Source organism: Coffea arabica, chromosome 2c, assembly GCF_036785885.1.
Source record: "Coffea arabica cultivar ET-39 chromosome 2c, Coffea Arabica ET-39 HiFi, whole genome shotgun sequence".
Lineage (NCBI taxonomy): Eukaryota > Viridiplantae > Streptophyta > Magnoliopsida > Gentianales > Rubiaceae > Coffea > Coffea arabica.
In genome coordinates, this window is record NC_092312.1 from 9,005,093 (window position 1) to 9,031,286 (window position 26,194).

The 26,194-nt window shown below is 36.2% G+C and overlaps 3 protein-coding genes across 3 annotated transcripts; 1 reads left to right on the plus strand and 2 right to left on the minus strand.

Annotated features, from left to right (window-relative positions):
• LOC113725751 (malate dehydrogenase [NADP], chloroplastic-like) lies at positions 1-4,881 on the plus strand. Its single transcript, XM_027249099.2, has 14 exons — positions 1-381; positions 511-604; positions 1,556-1,642; positions 2,182-2,266; positions 2,448-2,629; positions 2,729-2,799; positions 2,884-2,974; positions 3,061-3,135; positions 3,223-3,324; positions 3,412-3,534; positions 4,010-4,078; positions 4,165-4,233; positions 4,476-4,529; positions 4,618-4,881. Exons 1-14 carry the CDS (start codon positions 197-199, stop codon positions 4,669-4,671), a joined length of 1,341 nt encoding a protein of 446 aa, XP_027104900.1. The 5' UTR covers positions 1-196; the 3' UTR covers positions 4,672-4,881.
• A 1,425-nt stretch (positions 4,882-6,306) lies between these two features.
• LOC113725752 (NAC domain-containing protein 78-like) lies at positions 6,307-11,932 on the minus strand. The gene is made up of 6 exons (XM_027249101.2): positions 11,634-11,932; positions 10,187-10,464; positions 9,693-9,881; positions 7,343-7,951; positions 7,150-7,249; positions 6,307-7,005 (listed from the first exon to the last, which is right to left on the minus strand). Exons 1-6 carry the CDS (start codon positions 11,797-11,799, stop codon positions 6,599-6,601), a joined length of 1,749 nt encoding a protein of 582 aa, XP_027104902.2. The 5' UTR covers positions 11,800-11,932; the 3' UTR covers positions 6,307-6,598.
• Positions 11,933-16,292: 4,360 nt separating this feature from the next.
• LOC113725753 (NAC domain containing protein 50) lies at positions 16,293-20,764 on the minus strand. Its single transcript, XM_027249102.2, has 4 exons — positions 19,791-20,764; positions 18,713-18,990; positions 18,419-18,604; positions 16,293-17,072 (listed from the first exon to the last, which is right to left on the minus strand). Exons 1-4 carry the CDS (start codon positions 20,038-20,040, stop codon positions 16,566-16,568), a joined length of 1,221 nt encoding a protein of 406 aa, XP_027104903.1. The 5' UTR covers positions 20,041-20,764; the 3' UTR covers positions 16,293-16,565.
• Between the last annotated feature and the right edge of the window lie 5,430 nt (positions 20,765-26,194).

A 26,194-nucleotide genomic window follows, 5' to 3' on the forward strand; every position in this document is an offset into this window, starting at 1 on the left:
GCTCTCTCTTCCATTTCTTCCCTCCAACCCTCCAAAAAACCACACACGTCTCCCCTAGATTATACTCCCGCCCAACTCGATCATCACTGATCACTCGCACTGCTCTGTTTTTCTTGTTATTTATCTCAAGCCCATAAGTGACTTCTCACTTTTTGTCAGTTCGTCTCTTCCCCTGTCTCAGCAGCAGCTGCAAGCCATGGCTGTGGCAGAGTTAACTGGTACTCCATCTTTGTATACTACCAGAACAACCCATCATCGTTATCAATACTATTCTTCACAGCTTTCCTACGTTTCCACTCGCCTTTCCAATTACCGGAGAATTTCTTTAAGGCCTCATTACCCCAGAACCAACCAGAATGCTAGAACACGTTGCTCTGTCAAGTAAGTAATGCAATCCTAGCAGCTTTTTCAATTACTCGCATTAAAGTAATCAACTTTGTTTAGCTTTCCATTTTTATATGTGGATAATTGTTTTTCAATCCTAAGAAACTATTTTCCCATTGGGTTCAGGGAAGCTGAAGCACCAGTTGCTTTGCAGACTGAAGATCCCAAGAAGAAACCCGAATGCTATGGAGTCTTCTGCCTTACTTACGATCTCAAGGCTGTAAGTTAACCCAATTCATCATGCTCTTAAGATTCTCATTTAAAGTTTGTTTTTTGAGAAGCAACTTATTTGTTATTTGGGAAAAAAAACTTATTTGTTTTTTAAGCCCAAAGAAGTGTACGAGTATCATAGTAGACTGGTGAGCCTAAGACGATATGAAACATGTGTGAAAGTTAAAAGCGACTTGGGTGCAGTTATTCATTTTCATGGCATAAACAGAACCAGTCTTATTGCGTGTAAAGCAGCATTAGCATCGGTTACTTGTATTTTTTTTTTTCCCCGACTTTTATCTAATTCAATCAGAAAATGACCTCTCTTGACTCGACGCTGACCATTGTCATCTTGGCGGCGTTGGTGCAAACAGTTGGTGACTGTACGCTCCACAATTGTAGGGCACAAAGTTTTTGGTTTAATTTTCAGTTTTTCTGGGAAATAATATTGCTGGCGTATCTATTTAAGCTAGTGAAATTAACTTTATGGAGCTGATAACCAAGTTGATTCACCAAATCCGCTGGCAAAAGCCTTCAGACCATATCAATATTCTTCTCTTCGTTTATGTTTGCCTAACATTGTCTTCCATATAGTTAATTGATTATTCATACCGTCTTCAAATCCCTGCATCAAATGACGTGTAGTTCTGAGTTTTTCGTTTCATGACGAGATGCTTTTACGCTTGTACCACATTCATCTGCATTGTGATGATCTATACAATCGAAACCTTTTAATCCTTTGACTGAATTTTATTCTTACTTGTCTTGCTGTTGTAATTAAAGAGATTAACTCCATAAATTGAAGATCCAACTATTTAAAATGTGTACTGTCTAAAAATAAAGTATGCTAATAAAATGTCATTTCTTAGAACGGGAAAGGAATTTATATTGATTCCTTCATAGACTTCAACTATTTCTAGCCTATATGTGAATGTAACCATTTTGTTATATTTGTCCTCAGGAAGATGAGATAAAATCTTGGAAGAAACTGGTTAATGTTGCTGTTTCAGGTGCCGCTGGGATGATTTCTAATCATCTTCTTTTCAAAGTACGAATTGTTTCGTGTTATTTTACTTTTTGAAGCTAGAGCACCTGCATATCAGTTGCCTTTTCACTTGAAGTTCTACTTATAAGGATCTAAAGTTATATATATATTGGTGTCAATATCACTAGTTGTTGTAAAAAATTCAATAAGCTTCTCTAAGTATTTACCAGCCGTATTTGGACTAAAATTTTGTCTATTGTGACGTCGGAAAACTCATCTTAGGATCCAACTAAACGATGCCAGTTAGGACCTCTTTATTTTTTTTTTAATTAACAATAACCTTTTATCAATAAACAAGTTCTCTAAGAGCCAAATACAATGATGGGTGAAATAAATTTGAGCTTAGGAGTTGAAAGCAGAATGGTATAATGCTAAAGCATATATCATATCAACTTTAAAAGTGAAGCTACAGCTTTGTAATTTGAGGCTGTTCTGGAGCATCCAAAGTTTTTAACTTGTAACTTCTAATGGAGAGCAAGTTATCTCTTCTTTAGCAGCTTTAGAAGTTTTCTCGCGTAATATGACTTATTCTGTTGCACCAGCTTGCATCTGGTGAGGTTTTTGGGCCTGATCAACCTATTGCATTAAAACTATTGGGGTCTGAACGGTCGTTGCAAGCTCTTGAAGGTATGGATTTGAATTTTTTGTGAAGTTAGTGATGTCCCATCCAAATATCCATTATACTAGCTATTAAGCAGACCACCTGTCCAATGCAGTATTTTGGAAAGTCAGACACTGCTTCTTTTTGAACCTAATAGTTCTTTGATGCATCTCTACCCAATTAATTTCTAATATTATAACCACGCAGGAGTTGCTATGGAACTTGAAGACTCTTTATATCCTCTATTAAGAGAAGTCAGTATAGGAATAGATCCTTATGAAGTGTTCCAAGATGCTGAATGGGCACTTCTGATTGGGGCAAAGCCTCGGGGCCCTGGAATGGAACGGGCAGACTTGCTGGACATAAATGGTCAGATTTTTGCTGAGCAGGTAACAATAATATCTAGCATATGCTATTGGTTTTAGTTTACAGAGAACAAGATTATTGTTGATAAGGTTTCTATGTCTCCTTTATTTGGACATTAACAGGGAAAAGCTCTCAATGCTGTTGCATCGCGTAACGTCAAAGTGGTAGTAGTGGGAAACCCTTGTAATACGAAGTAATTCAATACAACTCTCATGCTTTATACCAAGTCTGCAATATTAATACATTTGATTGCTAATCTGCTTTCTTTCCTTTGAAGTGCTTTGATCTGTATGAAAAATGCCCCAGACATTCCAGCAAAAAATTTTCATGCCTTGACTAGATTGGATGAAAACAGAGCAAAATGCCAGGTGTGACAAGCCCATCAATGAAGCCTATCTTTACATTTAAGTCCATCATGATCTAAAGCATAATCAATCTTCTGTCATTTCTGCAGCTTGCTCTAAAGGCAGGAGTATTCTATGACAAAGTCTCAAATGTAACCATCTGGGGCAACCACTCAACGACTCAGGTTGTTTAGTGGAGCTTTATGATAGGATTCTACGAGCTAATTATATTGGTTTCGATCTTAAAAGTCATCTTTGTTGGATTTCATCAGGTTCCTGACTTTTTAAATGCTAGAATTAATGGTCTACCAGTCAAAGAGGTCATAAAAGACATCAAGTGGTTAGAGCAGGAGTTCACTGAGAAGGTTCAAAAGGTACAAGAATTTAGAGATAACCATTGCACTGCACTTTCAATTAACTGTTGAGCATTATAACTGATTGCTCAAATCATGCATTTTCAGAGAGGTGGTGTCCTTATTCAGAAGTGGGGGAGATCTTCAGCTGCATCAACTGCTGTGTCAATAGTTGATGCTATCAAATCTCTCATAACCCCTACTCCTGAGGGTGATTGGTTCTCTTCTGGAGTAATTCCTTGACACTTGATTGCTTCAAAACAATTACTTCATTCTTTCTATATGCTTGCCTTGATATGATGTCATTACAACCCGCCTCCCCCTTTTTTCTTTTATGGGAGGTGGGGAAGGGGGAGATGGTGGAAATAGGCAATCATCCATGGAGCCTAAAGCTTTATCTTTAGCAGTGCCTAACAGACGTTGCAGTTTTTAAATGAGACTCATCATGCCAATTCAAACTGATATATTTTTAATACATTTTTTTAATTTTTTTAATACATTGAAAATGAGCTTGTACGGCGGTTCTCTATGTCGTGTATCACCCAAATGATGTCTAAAACTTCATTGCTTCTGTGTACAATAACAACTGAACAGAATCTTTACTGTAGTTAGAATCTCATGTCCAATACGTACTTTGCTCGTGTTACAGTTTTCCTTGTATCATTATGTTTATGGGATTTGATCATTAGCTAAAATGCCAATCTAGGTGTATACCAATGGAAACCCTTATGGTGTAGCGGAGAATATTGTCTTCAGCATGCCATGCAGATCAAATGTAAGTGATTCACCGTTGATTTCTGTAGAAGCATATTCTGTGCTAAGATTCTCAAGCCGTGCTGCTGGGTTATTTCCAATTTTCAGGGTGATGGTGATTATGAACTTGTGAAGGATGTGAATTTTGATGATTTTCTTCATAGCCGAATTAAGAAGGTACACCATTTTCCTTTTACCAGATTAATTGAAATAAATACTACAGTAATAAAAAAAAAGCATTGGAATCAGTTAAAGAAGAGAGAATTTTCCTGTTGAAAGATGCAAAAGATGGAGTCACTTCTGTCAAGCTGCAGCAATCAGAACCTGCACTTAATAGAGCAGCACAGTATAATCCCTGCTTTATGGTGTTTCTTCTTTAAACTTTAGGTACTGACATGTTAGTACTCCTCTTTATGTAGAGTGAAGCTGAGGTGCTTGCAGAGAAGAGATGTGTGGCGCATCTTACAGGAGAGGTTGGTATCTGTCTCATTAGCATTCTACCCTGTTCTATCTTTTTGTAATTGTAACGAGTACTTGAGCATCATCGTTTCCTGTCGTTAGGGTATTGCTGTATGTGATTTACCCGAAGATACAATGCTTCCTGGAGAAATGTGAGATACTGAGCATAGAGCATTCCCAAGGATCTTTCAGGTCGTAGCATGAAGACTTCCAAATTGAATCGATACGACCTTTGGTCTTCCATTGTTGTAATTTACCTAGAACAAGTCACGATGAAAATGAAAACGGAGTAGATAGATAAGGTAAAGTTTCTGAACCTGAGTGTAACTTGATTATCATGTGATAGAAAATGGTGCTTGTGCGAAATATGTTCTTGTAGTCCGATGCCAACCATTCTTTTCAAAAAATATGGTACCAGCATTAAGCTAGTCTTTGTTTAAATGGGGTGCTAATCTGCTGAATACACTTCTATCATCCCACTCACACCAATATGCGATGTCATTAGAGATTTTTGGCTGCTGAAATAGTTTTCTTTAGCGTGAACGGGAAAACGTTGAAAGTGTACAAACAGTCCACAGAAGAAACAGATGCGTCAATTTGGTTCTTCCGACTAAAAGATGCAACAGATGGGTGCTTAAAGCCTTAAACTGAGAACAGATGGATGAGGAAACACTGAAATTTTCGGGTGTTTTCTGATCGTTTCGGTTAAATATTTGCTTCTACCTTAAATTTCTGAAGGCAAACCCATTGTCCTATTGCCAAGACTCGAGAGTCAGCAGTGAGTTTATTAGCGCTCAATCCAGATCTAGATGCTTATGAGTTTTGTTATCCAATAGGTATCTTTGGTTGGGTGCGTCTAAATGTATAATTAAAAATTAAATTAAACAAATAATGAAAACATATGAAGTTCAAAAATAGCAAGAAATAGACGCAGAAGGCTTGCCTAATGCGTCTTACCCCTTCATGTGGTTGACCGGTTATTGCACGGGACAAAATTTATCCAGTGCGCACTCCCCGGTAAAGGCTGCGAGTTCTTTTGTCAATAAAAAAAAAAAAGCAAGAAATGCAGTCCAATAACAATTATAGATAACACAATCAAAATCTAATACTAATGTTTACGCACAAAAAAAAATTATGAAATAAAAGCATGAAATGTCTAGTTGATTGAAAATTGTTTACCAATAGCCAACATCGAAGTTTGTATGCACTTCAAATTTCTCAACTTTCTTCAAGTTTAGGCAGCGTTTAAGTTTGGGTCCATATTTGAGCATTAATTAATTAATTCTACAAAATCAAACCCTATTCAAACTCATAATTCTTTTAGAAGGTGTTAATCTGAATAGCGTTTAAATTTAAAAAATTAAATCCAAGCTCAAGAAAACAAATATAATGGACCTGTATTAAGTCTAAATAAAACCCGAGATGCTTCCTAACAATTAGCAGCTTCTTAAATCTCACGCTTTATCTTTAACTAACGATGATGATATTGGAGCTGGGTTGCCATGCTCTAAAAGGGCAATCTCATGCTTTGTTGGAGCTCGGTTGCTATATTTAACGGGACATCATCAACAACTTTCGCGCCTAGAAGACGATAACAAAGATGTATGGTTTATTGAGTCATTCTCCAAGCCCCCAACACCAGACGACGATTGTGTGCAAGACAAATAAAGACAGAGCGTACTATAAATTGATCCATAAAGAGATTAGAAAATTGTAATCAAACAGCTTAATGGTACAAAAATCAAAGAACCTGTTAGTTCTAAGTGTTTATCAAACACGTACTACGTCAAAAACTCCAAAGCCAATTTGAGGCAATATAATATAGTCAAATAAAAGATGTGCTCTACATTGACATGAATCACAAATTCTAAGCAAGAAGCTTAGAGTCTCATAATCCAAAGCGAAAAACCTTCATAAACTCTCCTCTACATTTAAATATAATCTAATTTTCCATCCTAATAATCTTCTTGTGGAAAATCTTAAACCATATGACTCTGCAGTAGAGTCCAGCAATTAACTTCCACCTGAAGTACAAAAGAATTCTTATTCCAGATGCCACATCTTTTGCACATGTTTCGCAGCATTACCTGGCGCAAATGCAGGTCCCAATTTTGAAGCCCACAGAGAGAACAAGGACCCAAAAGAATATAAAGCAGAACCAACCCCTGGACATCCCAGAGGCAGCAGCCTTCCCTGGACGTATGCTAACAACCGATTCCAAGGTAGTAGAGTTATCATCGCCCCTTGATAGGCCGAAAGAAAGGACAACATTGTACCTCCCGTGCTTTCCAAACAGCCAGTCCATTCCATGGCTGCCCGGACCAATATTCCCTATTTGAATCATGCCAGCAGTAACGTGAGCTGTACTGGAAGATGAGGGATCCAGAAGAAGAGTCGCATCCTCTGAAGGGAAGTCTGAAGCAAATGCAGGAGGCGCGGGAATGCTGCCCAACATACGACTTGCCTGCTTGATGAATGGATATTGAAAATCTGTAAGGAAAAAAAAAACAGAAGGCAGCTAGAGATTAGGCGGCAGGTAAAAAATGTGCTGGTAGACTCTAAACACAAAAAACAAAAAAAAACGAAAGCAGCTGCTAGCTCGAACTAATTCAGCATTTATAAAAACTGTCCTACATTCTTTAGTTGGCTCTTCCTTTGAAGAAGATGCAACATCACCACGGCCTAAAAGCTTTTCACTTGACTCTTCAGCAGATTGAGCTTTTTCTTCCGATTCCTGGCAAAGACAACACTGTCCAAGTCAAGGCCAAATATCAATAAGTCAATGCAGTAGTCAGTGAAGTATAAATTCCTAGAATCCTAGTGTTACCTTTGGAAGAATGGATGCTTGTCCAGAAACAAGGGTCTCATTAATCCCCATCATCTCTGGAAGATCATGATTCATATATGGTGGGATTTCACCATCGGCATCATAGAAATTGAGATACTCTTCCAGCATGCCAAAAGCAGAAGCATCAGCAGCAATCGGATTTGACAAGTCATTAGTTTCAAGGAATGCTCCATCATCAAATTGAAGATTATCCAAAGCATCCATATAAGGTTCATCAAGCAAATAATTTACATTTTCAGCATCCAGTGCATTGCTTGGTTCGCCAATGTATTCACGCTTGACTGCTTTTTGATGCAAGTCATAGTGAACAGGCAAATTATATGAGTTCTGGTCATCAGACTGCTCTGGCACACAATTGTATTCACCAGCACCAACCAGGTGGTTCTGAGAATCATTGTTAGAACCTGTAGTTTCCTCACCGCCCCTTACATTCTCCCCAGAATAGAATTCCAAAGGAAGGTTGCTAACCAATAACTTCTGAGGATCATTGCTTGAATCCGTATTTTCCTCAACAGAAGCGACATTCTCACCAGCAACAACATTCAACGACATGTGATCATTATCAGGCGGAATTTCAGTTCCAAGAATCTGAGTTAAAAAAGATTTAAAAAAAAAAAAAAATTCCACGCCTGTCAGAGGAAGTACACTTGATTAAACAAATAAAAGCTCATCTCTCTCTCTCTCTCTCTGACCTCCCTCCCTCCGAGAGATTTCAGACTTCTGCAGCACTAACACCACCAATCAAACTGAAAACATTTACAAACAAGAAAACGAATATCCAAACATTCTGGTATATCCTTTTTATAAGATCAGTAATCATAGCATCACATGTAATTCAATGGATAATAACACAAATTTCAATCTTTTGGATGACAACCCCCCCCCCCCCAAAAAAAAAAAAAAGAAAGAGACACAGAAAAAAAGAGCAGCTCCCACAATCATTTTCTTTAGTACAACCATCCAGAAACCTTAATCTCAATGAATGTCTAAAACTAGGTAAATATCAAAATGAGAAGTGCACGCAAGAAATTTTAGTAGACACCCTATCCTAAACTGACCTGCCTCACCAAATGGAAACACTTTTAACAAAACATTAGGACCTAAGAGGTAAGGATATTAAATCCACAAACCAAACGTTTTCCACTAGGAAGCGCAGAGGCAACATTAAAACGAAGAGAAGATAAACAAAACCTGCATCTAAAAAAGAAACAAGCCAATGGTGCACTATCTATATACTATGCCAAATCAGATTTTGTTGTTCTCCAGAAATCATATCACTAATCACCAAGGTGGAACATGTCCATCAAGCTTCTATAATGGAGTACCTGTTTTGCCACATATCAGGTCTAAATACTACAAAGATCAAAACATATACATTCTACATCCTTGTAAGCAGCTGTCCAAAAGCTGGTGGGCTAATTTCATTTGTAATTGCAAGTTTAGTTTCCTAAACTATCAGCAAACTTTCCGAGATGAGAATCAAGCCACTCTAGAAACACGTGCCTTTTTAATCAGTAGTCTATACAACTGAGCACACCATGCAACAAGATGCTTAAAGTTAAATAGTTCACTTATTCGTAGGTGCTACACCCTTTCATGAACATCAATGATTCATGCTGTAAGCATACTCATTACAGCTGCAGTTAATATACCTTACTTTTGTTGCTTCAGTCAACTATTTACAGTAAAAATGCCATCTAAACAAAATTTCTTCTTGAATTCCAAATTATGCCAATTGAACAAAATAAAGAGGTTGTAACTGTCTTTATCTGTTTTCAAGTCCTGTGAATGCTGTCTGAAATAAAAATTTACATGATACAGATGAATAGAAGTATTACATGTCTCATAAAATATCAATCGAGTCCTAAAACTTATGTTAGTTTCTGTTAAGCCTTCCAACTTTTAGCTTGAAGCAGTTACTCGCAACTATATATAATTGACACTCACTTAAATCTAAAGCACCCAACAACATGTATGGAACCAAGAGGTCCTTTAAAACTACTATTGATATGTTTGGCATGGACTTCTAGGTAGGAAGACGCATTTTTTTAACATGAGAAAACATGAAAGAGCAATCTAGTTCATTTCCTTTCATACAAGTATAGTTTGTTATATGCTAAACAGACAACAATATTAAATACACCAGTTGTTCCTCTAAATCCTTAAACCTGTTACTTGCAGAAGTAGAACCCATTCACTATCAGCCAAAACTGTTAACCATCATGCAGCCTATTACGAGGTTTCCAGCAAAGCTTATAAAAGTGATGGAAAAAATAGAGAGAGAAGGTAATTAGAAAGAAGTGAACTTAAAAAAAAAGAGAGAACAGACCTGATCAAGGTCAATTCCATCCCAATAAGAATCATCACCAACTTCCACCTCTTCTGCAGCCTCCTCCTTGGGAACCATTTCCAGTTCATCTTCTTCCCATTCCTCCTCAACAAAGGGCGCACCATATTGTTCTCCATTCTTTGGCCCAGAGCCACTCTTCTGAAAAACTCTACACAAAACAAATGCATCCTTCTCCACCAAAAAGGAGTGGGCAAACAGAAAATGAAATAAAGAAAATAAATCAGCAATACTCAGCAATACAACTCCGGGACAACTAGCACAATAAGACAACAAGATGTGCAGGTTTTTGACACTGCAAACTTACAAAGACGCCAAATTATCCAAGAGTAGACTGGTTAGAATTGAGATTGTAGTTGAAGAAGGGGCAAGGATTCTTTGCACCCTCATCCTCCCCCCTTTTGTTTTTCCAACCAAAATAAGCTTCAAGAACTCAAAAGCAAACAAGTGGAAATGATACATATAACAACCCCCACCTGGACAATTCCAGCCTTCTCCAACTCTTCATCAATAAGTCTGTACTCGTGCATGACCCAGTTAGTCCTCTGACCCTTAGGGGCACGACCACTGTGATACACCAAGGTCTTCTTCATCCCCACAACCTGCGACTTGTGGCGGACAGGCCTGTCCTTGCCAGTTGTCTTCCAGTAACCTTCTTCTGTCGCTCGATTAGTTCGTGATCCATTGCCATATTTCTTATCAAGTACACTAAAAAAATACCACTCCAAATCTCTTGTCTTCAGCCTTGATTTACCTAAAAAATCACAATATGGAAACAATTGAATAACTCGCAAATCAACAAAGTCATGGGAAGTAAGAAATTGTGAAGGCAATATATCCACAATGCACCAATGACTTGAGACAATGCCACACATGCCAAAAAGAAATCATCCATTGACTGTTAGTTGTAAGAGATCAGATTAACAAGGACGAAAAATAATACAATGAAAGAAAGAAACATCTAGCAAGTCAAATAGAGTTCAGATAAGAAATCCTCAACAGACGATATAATAAAAATACTTGTCAAGTCAAAATTGCTAACAAGCCGAAGGCCTCATTCGCAACTGATTTTCAAAACCTGATTTTAGATTCTAATCTTGGAAAAAGCTATATTGTTGTGTTCTAAGCTGCTTTTCATACTCTTAATTTAAATAATTGGGATTAAAAAAAAAGGCTGAAAATCAGAAACATCAATTTTGGTGCTTTTTAATTCTGATTTTCTAAAATCAGCTTGTACACAATCAGAAGCACTTGAGAAAGAACGAGGTCTAAATGTTTTAACAGATAAAGTACTATAACTAGACTGCAAAGAAGTAAGGAAAATAACTAGCTTTACCTGCCTCCTAGTCAAATATGTCCCGCCTGATTTAGCTTACCATGCATTCTGAAACATCCTCATATCAAATTCAAAACTCCCCTCATCCACTCAAATCAACATAACTAATCCTCAAATTCATCCCAGTTAACTCAATCCCCTAATCCCACCCATCTAGTTAATCCAGCATAAAAAAACCCAAATCCAAACAGGTAGAAAAAGCAAAAGGAAACCACACAATCCCTGGACATGACTAAAGGTATGTGGATTTAAACCTGCAAGAAAGGGTCAAGCTATACTGTATTAGTTTAATTTCTAAGGCTTCATTAGAAAAAAAATCCCAAATCCGGAAAGAAACGTAATTTACCAAGAACGCTTTTTACATAATACAGAAAATTAGACAATAAACCCAAAGATCCCAGCTCTCAACTAACCGCAAAATTCAGCACCGAGCAATAACAAATCTGTAGGTTAAAAAGAATTAAGCCCAATCCCGGCTAAAACAATCGATGAAACATAAACCCCAACCCAGAAAAGAGAGACAACTCGTGAACAAAAACCAGAAAATAGAATATATATATATATATATATATATATATATATATTACCTGGAAGTTCCCAAGGCTCGGCCTTGTAAATATCGATCTCTGAGATTGCATCAAGCCGGAAAGGCTTCCCACAAAGCTTTCGCCTTAAATAGTATCGGACCAATTCCTCGTCCGTCGGGTGAAATCTGAAACCCGGCGCTAGAGACGTCGACGTTTTCGAAAACATTAGAGAGACCGATAGAATTTCCCTTAGAGAGAAAAGTAGTACTAGTGAAAATGAAGAAGACAGAGGAAAGAACTCACTCTTATTAAATTTTGTTTAGTGGGTTTTCTTTACTTTTTTTGCTTTTTCACTTTTTCTTTTTTCTTTTTTTTTTTTTTGGGTGGATTGATGGAATTTAAGAAAGGAGAGCGCTGCCACTGGTTAAATGAAGTCCAAGTCTCCACTCCAACACCGTAAGAGTAGTGTTTAGCTAGGGAAGATGAATGTTGACTGAAGTCGAAAAATATCAGGATTAGTTGTAATTCAAACCCCTAAACTGTTCACAATTATCAATTGGCCCCAATTTACGATAGAATTTAGATATCTTTTTGGAATTGAAAAGGGCAATAAACTCCATAATAAAACAAATTTGACAAGCATAATAGATGCTCTATACTCAATAATTATAAATTATATGCACAAGAAAAATTTATTTTTTCATAAAATTTCTATTCTCGACAAGAAGATGAAGCTTCTTGTTGACTTTTTGCCCATGAAAGAGTTGTTAAATTCGATGTACAGAATACAGATCCGATGTATTGCACTACTTTGCGAATGTAAAGTGAAACTTTTGAGTTATCATGGTGCTGCTATTAAATAGTTGAGGAGTAAAGTCACGAAATGGAATAGTCTAAGGGTGTACAGTGCAATTAACCCTGACGGAGAGGAGGTGTTCCTTGTTTGAGTTACGAGTAGGTGATGTTACTTTGGTCACAGTTGTATACGTGGAGATAAGAGAAAGCCGGTTCCAGAATGTACCAGAGCGTTCGGATTGAAAGTCGCTCGAGTGGGTCGTCGCCAGGCGCGAGTACAATCTGAATGTATATGATAACGTGGTTCTACTGCTTTCCATCTAGGATTCTACCAAGAAAGTACAATGCAGTTTGTTTAATTAAAAAACCTTTTTTTTTTACATTATTTAAATTATGTTCGAATTGAGTTTATGTTATTGTGATTACCATGCAAGTTGTATTAAAAAAAAAAATTTCACTCATCTAAACTAGAAATACTGATTAAAGAATAAAATTTCAACAACCGAATTGACTTAATTATAAAGAGGAAGCAATTTTTTTCTATTACCCAATTCAATGCTCGAATGCTGCATGTAACAGTTGAAAGAAGAAAAAATGTCGAAAAGGGATGAAAGAATTTTTAAAAATTCCAACACAACGACACTTGTGGGATTGAGTGTAAAGTTGTATTCTGTACAAAATCTAATTATGTGCTTAGTTAAACATTTTAGGTAAAATATTTTATTGATAGGGTGAAGAATTATTCTAATCGGTGGGTTTTAAGGTGGGGAACATAAAAAGATAATTTCAAAATTTATACAGAGTTGTATGTAAATTATTATTATTATGTATTCCATTAGTTCCAAGTAGCTCGTATAAACTTGGATTGTAGTAAAATTAAATTTTGATTATGATTGGATATTAAATTTTTATAAATAATATTTTACTTTATATTATAAACATATTTTTTAATTTATTTTTTATATTTTTATTCACCTTTTTATCGCATCATAAAAATATTATAATAATTATTTTAAATAATACTCCTTTCAAATAAATTCATAGACACGACGGATCCTCTTCCGTTGCTTTTTGCACACACAGTCGTCGGTGTGTGCGCGTGCGCCTGCTTCAGGATTAAGGATATGAGGTAAGACGGTAAGAGGACTGAGCGTTGTGCACCAGTCCTTGACATTGACTATTCACAAACGCCCTCGTAGCCACGACGGATCATGGGCTCGAAGTTATTAGTTTTTAATTCCACGGTATAATATAAACGCTTGGCTTGTTTAACGGTGGCCATAGTCCATTCGTTAATATATATATATATATTTTATGTGCTATATTTTTTAAAATATAAATTTAATAAAAAAATAAATATAAAAGAGAGCAAGCGAAATTAAATAAGAAAAATATATAAATGTAGGAGAGAATAATAATTATTAGTTTGTGTGTGTGTGTATATATATATATATATGTATGATAAGTTTGATGAATATTAGGTGTATTAACACGTGCTTTAAAAACACCCACTAGAAAAAACTCTAATATAAATACTCTATCCGGCAAGAATTGGGAGTATTGCTTCAGTATCGTTTTCTTAAGATCTTATTCTCATCCTATTTTTAGCATTAGTTACTTTCCCCCCCACTATTTTCTCTTCTTTTCATTCTTTCCTATGGTACTTCCTCTATTTGTTATGGCTATTGAGACGCTCTTCTCGAAGTTTAGGCATTTACTTCACTTTGGTCGTCTTTCCTAACTTGTACAATTAAATTGAGCTTAAACTTGATTTCATCTTGTTTATTTATGAACTCTAGAAAATCAGACTCTTCCAATAAATGGGCAAACATTCTTTTTTTTTTTTCTTATTGAGAGTATATTCGTAAATATGTGAGAAAAGAAGAGTATAAATATTTTGGAATATTGGTATATATATATATATATATATATGTTTCTATGTTAACAGCATATTTCTGATTATTAAAATTTGATTCATTGCTCAAAAAATCGTGCTCAAATCCTAGCTCAAGTTTGACTTTATGGCAGTTTTATGAAGTCAAACCCAAAATTTTAGATTTACTCCAGTCAACCTCGTCCTAACTTTTGGGCTAGGCTTGGCCTAGATGATTTTTTTTCACATATCTGGACTTGACTCCAGTACACAGGCTGGTGGCCAATAGTTTTTTTTTTTTTTTTTTAAAAGCCCAAAATTCGGCGCATGAATACTTCATGCAATAACAGCTAGTTTGTTAGTTGAGGATAGAAAAGAAAAAAAGAGAAAGGTTAAGTTACGAAAAAAAAGAAAGGATAAGAAAAGAAAAGAAGAGATTTTAATGTTGTTTGAGAGTTCTGAAAAGAAATGGAATGATTTTAGATATATATGTCAATAAAATTTTATCCAATACTTTTGCGAGGATAAAATGGGCAATTTGAAAAAATTCTGTAAGCTTCCATCAGTTTTCCTTCACTTTCTGCTCGTTTTGGTCAGAAAAAATTTTGCACTGTAACAGCGCTTGGCTTCCCTTCAAGATCCATTCATTTTTTTTTTTTCCGTCTCACTTAAATGTCCCAAACGGAGAAAAGTCCAACTTTCCCTTCCTTTCTTTTCTATTCCTTTGAAATCTGAACTCCCAAACTAGATGTAAGAGTCTGAAAATCCATTATCCATCTGAGTGTTGCACCATTAAAAGAGAATGCATGGGCTAATGGACCCAAAAATAAATAAATAATCATAAATGGGTTATCCCGTAGGAATTCACGTTAAAATAAGTCGTAATTATAACGAGTAAATCTTATAAACACTAGTGGTTAAATATACGACACATATGTCAAATTTAAGTATTAAATTTAAATTCGAATTATGTGTCATGCATCTAATGGTAAAAGTGTATACACTGTCAATGTAATGTCTAGAAGATTAATCCAATTATAATCTAAATTTAAATAAAGCATGATTGAAATTGCAAGATTACTTCAGCATAAGACTCCTTATCCCGAATCATCCAACCTGCGGAATCCAAACCCTCGTGCCAAGCTAGCCCAGAAGAGTATATATCAACATCTGCATTATGCCAGATCTTATCATGAAAAGCATAGATTGATTCTACAATTGCTAGTAGTGGTAATTATCTCTACACTAGTAGGTACGAACACAAACTAGATGCTAAAAATAATAAATATGGGCGTTATTAGTTATTACAATAACATGCACAACACAAAGAAGTTTTTTCACTTAAAATGCTGAGAACCATGATGATCCTTCCCCAACCTATGCTCGTCAAGATTCTAAAGACCTGGATGAATGCACTCAAATTCTGCATCAAAAAGCTTCTGCGAAAGAATGACTAGTCATCAATCATGGTGAAGAATGCCCTATTTTTATTTTTATTTTTTTTGCGTTTTTGGGTTCATAAATTGCATTTTCGCCATCCGCATCAGCCACCTAGCTGGAACGGCCGCTGCTAGCAGTTTAACACGGTCCAAGAAAATCCTGCACAAGCTGTGCTCAGCTAGCTACACTCTTGTATCATCAAGTGTTAATATCTATAAAATGTTAACGTTTGTGGGAAAAACAAAATGTTCAGAAGATCATACCATAAACTTGCAACCACATTCTGAAAGAAGAGCCCAAAGCTTGGACATAAATTCCAATCTGCATCCAGATGCAACTTCTTTGATGACAGATTACGTCCCAATTTTCCACACAGTTAAGGCTACCAAAGTCTGTATCCAGACTTTCTGCAACCAAGAAAGTCCTCCCTGTTTTTTCGCCGGAGCAGGTTCAAGGTAAACGTTTCTTGAACCGCAAAAGATCAAAGCACCTGTAATTCACACAACTCCAGGACCACCACTTGACGATGTCCCTTCACGGGCAGACAGATGCCATTTAAAATCTGATGGCATGCTTTCAACTGGAGGGTTCTAACACTCCACAATCCTGAATTTCCTCCAAAAAACGGAGCTGAAAATTGGACTTTTTATTTTAAATAAATTATTTAGAAAGGCAGAGTACGATAACTAACTAAGGTACATTTGTTCAGCATACTGAAAGCAACTATAGAAGAAGATTACAGCGGTGCAACAAACAGCTAGGCATCTCAAATGACTCTTCAACTAATCTTCCTTGTTCAGAAGATCAGATGCCACTTGAGAAAATTGCAGCAACACTTCTAGCCGGAAACTACAAAACTACAGGTACATACTAAACCCAAATGCCTAGCCTCCTCGAACAAGTCTCCTCAAGTCTTCATTCTCCTTGTTCAAAAGATCGATGCGTGATTGAAGTATGTTAATCATGGCTTGGGCACGCATCACTTCAATCTTTAGAGTCTCCCTCTCCATGGAGACATTTAGGATCTCATTCTCTAAGTTACTGATGAATTTTAAATATCCAGGCGGCACAGATTTCTCAAGATTTGACGAGTCAAATGTAGCTGTGCTGGCAGGCTGGGTTTCTTTAGGTTCGACGGATTCTAGTAAAGGAAATTCCAAAAGGGCAGATGAAAAATTTGTCGTCATCATCGTTGGAGGAGGATCCTGACTAGTAGTAGTTGAATCTTCCGAACCATTGGCATGGCTGGAGTTAGGGCCATCTTGCTTCGACCTTTTATTCTGTCCTAAAGAGAGAGGCTCTGGATCCTCTGACCTCTCCCTCTTGCAAATAAATGGTATTCCTTGGGGCTCACTTGGATGCTCAATAAGGCGAGGTGTCTTATTAATATCCTGCAACAACCAGCAAAAGTTCACACGTAAATGGCAATGCGAGGGCAGTATATAATGGGACTCAGAGGTCCATCATATTGTTATATTTGCCAACCTTGTATAAAGGTTACCAAGTGATGCACAAGTGAATTTGCATTTAATATATTTTGTATGTAATCTGCATTATGTATCGGACGGGGTAGGGGAAAGGGGTACCCTCAAGTGAAGACAGTGGAGAAGTATGCAGATACAGCTTCACAGACTAACCAGCACTAAACTAAATGCTATCTTCTATCATATTAACCACAGAAAAGGAGAAAGAATCTCATAAAGATATAGTTGAACCATCTGCTAGTATATTCACAAGAATTGCTCTCAAAACTCAAAGGGACAGGAGGATCTGAGTAAACGAATAACTGAAAGGATAATGGAATAACACTCGGAAGCAGATGTAACCCAAAGCTTGGGCTGAATGGAAGAAACTTCCAAAAATGGAAGGCTTACCACCCTCCATCAGCCCTGACCAAGCAAAAATATACAAGAATATATTGTGAAGATATCCTTACAGACGCATATTGCCAGGGTCACTGAGAATAGATAAGCAATTAATTAAATGGCTGGGCATTCGAATTTCCTTGAAGGAGCACGAAAATGATTAATCCTCATGCACAACATATTGTACGCAAAGTTAGTAAGAGAAACTAGTCGCAATTATTAAAGTCCTACCAGACGGGAATCCCCAATTCACCACATATATTTGTAGGGGGAAAAATGTGAGAGAGAGAGAGAGAGAGAGAAAGAGAGGTGAACGGACATGCAAAAATGGAAATAGGTACTGCTAAAATTATATATTCCTACTGTATTTAAATCCCCAACTTACTATAGATCCATGGATTGGATTACTTTTACTCCCTTAGAAATGAGGGAGCCTCGCATCTATTGACACCAAAAGAAAATAGCTGCATATTCAGTTCATCTACCACTGGAAATATGCCATCCATTTTTCATCTTAGATGTCAAACTTCAAGGTCTAGGGACCTGCTCTTTATTTCAGCAAATATTTTTCTCCAGTTGCATATATTTCCTACCAGACAAAATCGTCTTAAGTAGCAACAATGTACTGGATATTTTCCTGGTTGGCTTTTGTCGCTATTTTCCCGGCTGGCTTTTGTCGCAATCCTTAACTGGTTATAAACCTATTTTGTCGTGATCATTGCCAATTTGTCGTGATCATTGCTCCCTGCTCTTCCAATCATTAACATGTGACTCGACAAAGTGCAATGCTTATTAATTGCGTAAAAATACACCACACATGACGACAATGAAGGACGGTCAGCAACAAAAACTATTAATGATAATTAAAGTACCGGGGTGAGGTCATTGCAATCCACCCTCGCTTCATCACCATTGGCCATATCATCCTCAGCCTCTCCTCCAGGAATCAGGAGAGCTGTATCATCATCCCATTCCTCCTCGACAAATGGAGCATAACGGTCACCATTTGGTGGCCCTAAACCACTCTTTTGAAAAATTCGACAAAGCACAAATGCATCCTTTTTGCTCGCACAAGAAGGAAAAAAAACCGTTGCAGTAAGTTTCAATACTTAGAAAGGGGGTCATAATCAAATACACATGGTAAAGTCTGATATTGTTGTTCACACCTGTGCCACTCCAGCTTTCTCCAATTCTTCATCCACAAGTCTATACTCATGCATTACCCAGTTTGTCCTCTTGCCATCAGGGGCTCGTCCACTATGAAAAACAAGCGTTTTCTTCATCCCAATTGTCTGAGACTTGTGACGCACAGGACGATCCTTACCAGTTGCTTTCCAGTATCCCTTCCCAGTAGCACGGTTCAGTCGAGAACCATTACCATACTTTCTGTCAACAGGGCTGAAAAAGTACCACTCAAGATCTCGCGTTTTCAAGGAAGAATAACCTGTCATCACCAAACACAATTCATTAGGAACAGCAAGAAAAGTGCAGAAAGCCATGAAGTAATGGGGAAACCAAAAATTAACATTCAAGAAGCTACATTAAAAAAAAAAAACCACCAAGAAACTCATTAGCTAGCAAAACATATAAACTCATCCTGAAAATTCTAGTGCATAAAGCCGTAAACCAGGTTGACTAGATTTGTGCTCTATTCTGAATATTCAATTAAACAGACATCCTGCATCCATCTTTCCGTCTTTCTTTAGCTCCAAGTCTGGGAGATAACCCAAAGTCAGGGAAGAATCTTATCGTTATTGCACAAAATTTCATCTGGTATGTAGTATTGCGAACACTCATGCTTTTTTTTTTTTCTTGTTATTCTATTCATTTAGATGTCCTATTTATTGCATTTTAGTTGTTCAAAATTCATCAACTTAGATTCGTTGGACTCCATAAATATCTCATTTTTACTCTTAATTGACACCTCAGTTCATTTCAAAGCTCCATTCCTGGCAAAACAACACAAAACCTCTACACAAAAGTAACATAGACAACAATTTTACACAGGGAAATCAAAGAAAGAAAATGGCTGGAGAACGTAAAATCAGAAGGCATATGTTAAAATAAAATGCCAATTTAAAAACTACTGCCAAAGCATTAATCTTTAACAAAAACATAAACCAAACAAGCAGCTCACATAAAAGCCCAACAAATTCAAACCAAAAAGAGAACAACTTTTAATAGTTTTAAAAAAAAGGTAACATAAAACCTTAAAACGAGAAAAAAGAGCAGATAAGAAATTACATGCGAGCTCCCAAGGCTCAGATTTGTAGACATCGATCTCACAAACAGCTTGGAACCTAAAGGGCTTCCCACAAGCCTTCCTCCTCAAATAGTACCTGACCAACTCCTCATCAGTTGGATGAAACCTGAACCCAGGAGCCAAAGAAGTCGGCGGTGGCGCACCCACAGGCGACCCGCCAATTCCTCCTCCCACAACGGCCGTCGTTGATGATGATGGTGTCACCGCCACAGCCACTAACTCCTGCCCCATCCTCGCCAGCAAAAAGAAAAAAAAAAAAAAAAGGAACAAAACCCAGAAACGAAATGAAGCGGAAACAGCCTCAATTTTCAAAAAACCTACAAAAAATTCCCGAAACCCACCAAAAAAGATCTTATCTTTATGCTGAAAGAAATCGAGTGAGAAAAAGTTAGGTTTGACAGATGAAGAAAAAAGATGATTAGAAGAGAAGTAAAGATAGGATAGAAGGAAAGCAGAGAGTGAAGGGAGTTGGGGTGGGAGAGTTGAGGCTAGTAAAAATAGTAATAATACTAGTGATAAGGGAAAAAAGAAAAGAGGAGGAGAATGGGATTGGTATTGCCCATCGGTTAAGAAAGCTGAAAGGAAAATGGCGTTTGAGGGGCTGGGTTGTGGATTAGAAATGGATGCTTGCTTGACACGGAAATCGAAAATCAATGACAAAGGCCAACACTGAGGCTGCTGCTATTGCTATTGCTATTGCTATTGTTGTTGGTATTGGTGTTGGTGTTGGGGGTTGGGGATGTGGTGTTTTCATTGTTGTATTACTACTTCATTTCTTTTTATTAATTTTTGGCTTTAAGTTAGTATTTTTTTTTTTTTTTGGGTTTACTTTAGGAAGAAGCCTGTCTCCATCTACCTCTGGACTCTGGCTATGGTTATGGGGGAAGAATGAAGAGGAGGATTTCCTTCTCTGCTTCTCATTCACTCACCTCGCTCCCTCTCACTCATTCAATCCTCGTGGATAACGACAGCCATTGGCAAAATTGGGGATTCTGTTCTTGCGTTTGATTTTTACCAAAGTTTAAGGGGTGTGGTTATCTTGTAGGGTGGAGGATGTATTTACTACGGTGTGAAAATACACTAACCACTTCTCTGGACTCGTTTTTAGGGAAAGACAATCTAGCCATGGTGGTCCAAGAAGGAAATTTTGTTCACTAAATATGGAAATATATCTATAAGATAATTAAGGATGTGTTTTTCTTTTCTTCTTTTCAATCATACGGTTTTGGTTTTGTGGTGGGATGCTGAATCTGGTCAGTAATTGACGGTGGGACTTAGGCGGATTTCGAGAGGAAGAGCCAATCTTGGATATACTTTTTACAATTTCGCCAACTCGGACTCAGATAGTTGCAGTTCCAAGGATTTCCTTCCGGGGGCTGATTCAATTCATGAATTATATTATTCCCAAGTTTTTTTCAGGGTCACTCGTGCGGAGGTTTGCTTTGGAAGTACGTAATGCGAGCACTGAGCAACATATCCGGTTGATGAAAAGAAATTTAACCAGATCCATTTGGTCCGCCTATCAATATCAATTTTCCGGCCGCAAAGAATTTTCCATGAACTTAGAATCCGTTTGAATTGCTCTTTTTTAAACTTTTTGCAAAATAACATACTATAATAATTTAATATATATATAATTTTAAAAAAAAGTGATTAAAAGGTATGATCACAAAAAACATAAATCTTTTTTTTTAGAGAAAGACGTTTGTTTGGATTGGGAATTATTAGAGATATTTTTACTGTAGCGCTTTTTATGATGTGATGTATGTGAGATAAAAAGGTAATTGGGAAAATAAAAATGTGCGTTGGAAATTGTAATGATGATGTAAGCAAATATATTTTGGCAAATAAACAGCAATCCAAACGCAATTCAAACATTTGAGTTGGTTAAACAACCACAAATAATGAAACAACAATCAATCCAAAAGTTACAGATCTTTTGCTGTCCTTTTAAGAAATTCTTTCTTTGCTAGCTTTTGAGCACATTTTTGCGGAAGAAGGCGCGAGCGTGCGTGGATTGCATTTTATTTACGCGTACTAAGGCCTTGTTTGGATTGTATTTTTCTGAATTTTTTTGTAGAAAAATTATCGTAGCGATTGAAATATGTGAGATAAAAAAGTGATAGGAAAATATGTTCATAAAAAACGTAGTAATTTTTCTGAGTTAAATCACCGTCTAAACAAGGCCTAACTTGTTTGCAGTATTTTTATCAATCATCTTTTTATTTTACACGCATCACATTAAAAAAGTGTTACAGTATTTTTTTAATTAAAAAAGTTCCTCTATCTTTTTTTTTTTTTTTAATGAAAGAAATCCCATCCTGCTGCTCTATCTCCTATTTGGCAAATTAATCATCAGAAAGGAAATTGATAAGCTATTTTATATATCCCATAATCGGTTAAGAATATTCACCATAAATATGAAACATCAAACACATAAAAATATAAAATACATCAATAATGAGTGGGATACATTATTGGGCATGTGAAAAAGAAAAAGGTAAAGGTTAGTTCTTTGGATTTATATGGACTGGCATAGCAGTACCAGCAGTAGTTCAAAGTGAGCGTTACCAGATTTACCTAGTGAAGGGTCCAGAGGGCAGTCCAGAGCTCATATGCTTTGGCCACAGGAGTAGGAAGGCAAGAGTACAACACAAGTCATGAGCAAGCTGTCTATACTGATACAACAGGTGGAAAGTAAATTTGACCCTCAGACCGGACTAAAGCATCACCAGTCCAATCTCCATTATCAAAAGTTACTGCTCTGCAACTTATTACTACTAGACTAGTTGTCAATACAGCCAAGTGTCCATCCATAAACAACCCCCCCCCCCCCCCCCCCCCCACACACAATACAAAAAAACCAAAACAACAACACTAAAATCCCACCAAGCTTTGGGCTAGGGACACCACCAAGCTCAACCTCTCAAGGCTTGGTAGAACGGGAGGTCAAAATTTCAAATCATACCTTTCATTAATTGTCATAATAAATGACTCTTCTAAATAATTCAGATGGGTATGTAATGCATTCATTTGATTCGATGATGCTTCAGTTGTTTTATGGTTCAGTTGTACTTCTTCTTAGATAAATTAGGATAAAATAAGATATTGATAAAATAGCGATGATTGGCAAAAAAAAAAAACACTAAAATCCCAGGGCCCAGGAATTTTGCAACATAAATACTCCATAAATACCACTAAATAAAATAAATATGCTACAAAATTTGGCACCTTCTTGTAGGGCCCAATTCTATGATGTCATCTCTTCTTCCCAGTTCCCAGTTCCCAGTTCCCAGTTCCCAGTTCTCAGTTCTCACCTCACCTCCCCTCAGTGTTCACACTGGCAAAATATAACAAACTATATATATATATATATATATATATATATATATATATATATATATATAAAGAAGGTGCAGATAAGATTGGCCGCATTACTAGTCAACTAACACGGCCATTATTTTTTTGGACTTTTCTCTTTTAAAGTTTCCGTTTCTCATTTTTCTTGGTGTGGTAAGTGGTAACACGTACACTAGTTCTTTTTTTTTTTTTTAAATTTATTTATCCTATGAGATATTCATTAGCCAAAGAAAATTCAAAAAGTCAATAATTATTTTGCATGGCAAATGCATTCACTTGATTATCGATCACCAGTCAGATGATGATGTATCATACATCCGGACTTTCAAGACAAGAAAAAACACTTGTTTCATGAGCTTGAAGTGAAGTGTTAGGCATTTGAGTATTTGTTGCCACACCTGAAAATGACACAGCCTTGCAAGTCAAAACGCTAAAGCGAAAGGAAGGAGAAAAAATATCCCGTTGTCATCGTACCCCATCATAGAGAGATATAATAATAATTGTTAACAGGAGGAAGCCAAAATGTTACCGACGTATGAATGAATTGAAGCTGGTGTAATAAAGTTAAAGAGTACAAGTAAAGAAAACTATTGCCCGTCCGTTAAGAAACCTCTATGCATCCTGTTTGCTTGTCGAACATGTTGGTTGCCGTGCTACATTAATTCTGACCCGCATGTCCATACATCCTTGTAGAAGTCCTAAGTTGAAATCTAAAGAGCTGCCGCGGCCACAGCATTTCGCAAGGCGGGGGAGGTGGCCAGTGCTGCTCATTAGTTAGCACACCTTCAATTATTTGCCGGTCTGTTTTAAGTAAATTGATATTCACACTCCTTTCTAGTTTCTTGCATTCTGATTCATCCATTAAACATATATATATATATATATATATATATATATATAGTCTCTAAAAAGTGCTAGAGGCTAATTGGAGAGCGTAAATACCACTTCCTTCACTTCTAAATAAAAATATTCCTAAACCACTTTGTTCACTTTAAAAAAAAAAAAAAAAATCATCACCTCAAAGCACAATCTCTTGAAATACTATCACATCATAATGTTATACCTCATAAAAATATAAATTTAAAAAAAAAAAAGATATTTGAAAAGAAACACATTTGTATCAATTTAACTCTACATGCTCACAAAACGATTTCTTATGCAGTTATATGTTTTTTTTTTTTAACATCTACTCGACTCTTGCTCAAACCATTAAACTGTATCAATCATTATAAAAATCAATTCAAAATAAGCAAATAAATCACATCCCACTTTATCACAATCACAAAAAATAAAAGATAAATAAAATTCAATTTATTATAATTTATAAATAAAATATTGCAGCATAATCATCCAAAAAATGAGTAAGAGAAAATGATGGTGCAAAGGGAAAAAAGAAAAAAGTGACTTTCATTTCTTTTTTTTTTTTAAAAAAAAACTTTGAGCTCCATTTATTTGATGTGTTGTGAATTATGTGTTAAGTGACAGTTAATATAGTCTTTTTACCATTACTAGAGGAGATAAGTGATATTTTTAAAACTTTAGGAGTGCCGAGTGACATTAAGAGAAACTTTAAGGGAGGTTTCTGATATTATCCCGTAAAAATATAGAAGGCAAAGCACTGGTAAATAATTAGCTGTAATGTCCTGATTTAATCAAGAAGATAGAAACGTAACAAGTTCATTTATATGCGTGTAGATTAAGATGGGTGAAAATTACTTGTGTCAGCCATCAGAAAAGACATGAAACAAGTGGGCATAATGGCGTCTGCATAACACATAACGTTTATTATGGGTTTTTGACATGTTGTTGGAGCAGGATAGGTATGGTGTTGGTATGTATTGAAGTAAAAAACAGGAACGCACGCAAGTGGAGGTGGATCTAACAATTTGGTAATACACAACGTTATGGGGGGTTTTTTTTTTTGGATTGTCATTTTTTTCAAAAAAAAAAATTTAGAACATTTTTTAATTAATTTTTTTATTTTATAAACATTAAATTATTAAAGTAAATTTTTTTTAATAAAAATTCAAAAAAAAAAAAAGCAACCCAAACGGACTTTTAATTTTGTAATTGGTTAATTTGCTCACCAAGTTAACTGTTCAAGAGTCTAAATATAAGTTATAACACATTAACATTCAACTGATGTAAAACTTTTTGCATTCTATTTGTCACAAGTATACAACATATATTAGAAATTAATTTGATATCACATGCACAGATTGCCAGGTTAATCTCAATTTGTCTTAAATCTCCTTCCAAATTTCAACTCTGCTAATTCAATCCTTGAAATATCTCTACCCCCAAACTTTACGCCCGTTGCTTTGATGTATTAAACAACTTGGCCCCAGGAGACTGGAGAGCAGTTCTCTGGCATCTTTGGACCATTTAAGTTAGGGATCATCATATCCGGTGCGTGTTTGGGTAATGCTGTTGTTCGCGGGGCACATCGAGAAATTCTTTTGCAGTGCCATGACGTTGAGAAATTTAATTACTGTATTAATTTGATATACGTAAGGTAAAGAGGTAATCGATAAATGTGTTTATGAAAAACGTAGAGATTTTTTGATGAAAAAATTCTTTTCCAAACAAGGCCCTATAAGGCCTTTTTTTTTTTTTTTTTTTTTAATCACTTCTCTTTGTGGCCAAAAGCAAAAAACAAAAACAAAAAAAATCCAAATCACCTGGTATTCGAGAAATTTATACTCCGGCTTCGTGCAATGCCTTTTTAACAATGCTTGAAAATCAACCAACTTAAGGGGAAAACCTACTAAACTCCACTGTCCAGGCAATTGCTACTTCGTGCAATGCCTGATTCCTTGAAATATTAAGCAAGTTTCCTGACCTTATCATTGATGAAGACTTTTTTTTTTTTTTGGTCAGCAAAAGAGAGATAAGATTTAAGAAATGGGGAGAGAGTAAGAAAATTTGAAACTAGGATCTCTAATTTGTGAAATATCAACTTTAGCCTCTAGAAAAAGGAGAATTGAAAAAACCATAGAGCAGTTTCGAAAGAAGCTCATGCATA

Bases quoted from the DNA above. Each gene is read 5' to 3' on its own strand.
- LOC113725752 (XM_027249101.2), bottom strand. From the start codon at position 11,799: ATGTTTTCGAAAACGTCGACGTCTCTAGCGCCGGGTTTCAGATTTCAC. The intron at 10,465-11,633 runs GTAATATATATA...GTGATTTTTTAG, and splicing joins CGAGCCTTGGGAACTTCCAG to GTAAATCAAGGCTGAAGACA. The intron at 9,882-10,186 runs GTGGGGGTTGTT...TTGGTGGAGAAG, and splicing joins AGAAGGCTGGAATTGTCCAG to GATGCATTTGTTTTGTGTAG.
- LOC113725751 (XM_027249099.2), top strand. From the start codon at position 197: ATGGCTGTGGCAGAGTTAACTGGTACTCCATCTTTGTATACTACCAGA. The intron at 1,643-2,181 runs GTACGAATTGTT...CTGTTGCACCAG, and splicing joins CTAATCATCTTCTTTTCAAA to CTTGCATCTGGTGAGGTTTT. The intron at 2,630-2,728 runs GTAACAATAATA...GGACATTAACAG, and splicing joins GTCAGATTTTTGCTGAGCAG to GGAAAAGCTCTCAATGCTGT.
- LOC113725753 (XM_027249102.2), bottom strand. From the start codon at position 20,040: ATGGGGCAGGAGTTAGTGGCTGTGGCGGTGACACCATCATCATCAACG. The intron at 18,991-19,790 runs GTAATTTCTTAT...TGGTGATGACAG, and splicing joins TGAGCCTTGGGAGCTCGCAT to GTTATTCTTCCTTGAAAACG. The intron at 18,605-18,712 runs GTGTGAACAACA...GCGAGCAAAAAG, and splicing joins AGAAAGCTGGAGTGGCACAG to GATGCATTTGTGCTTTGTCG.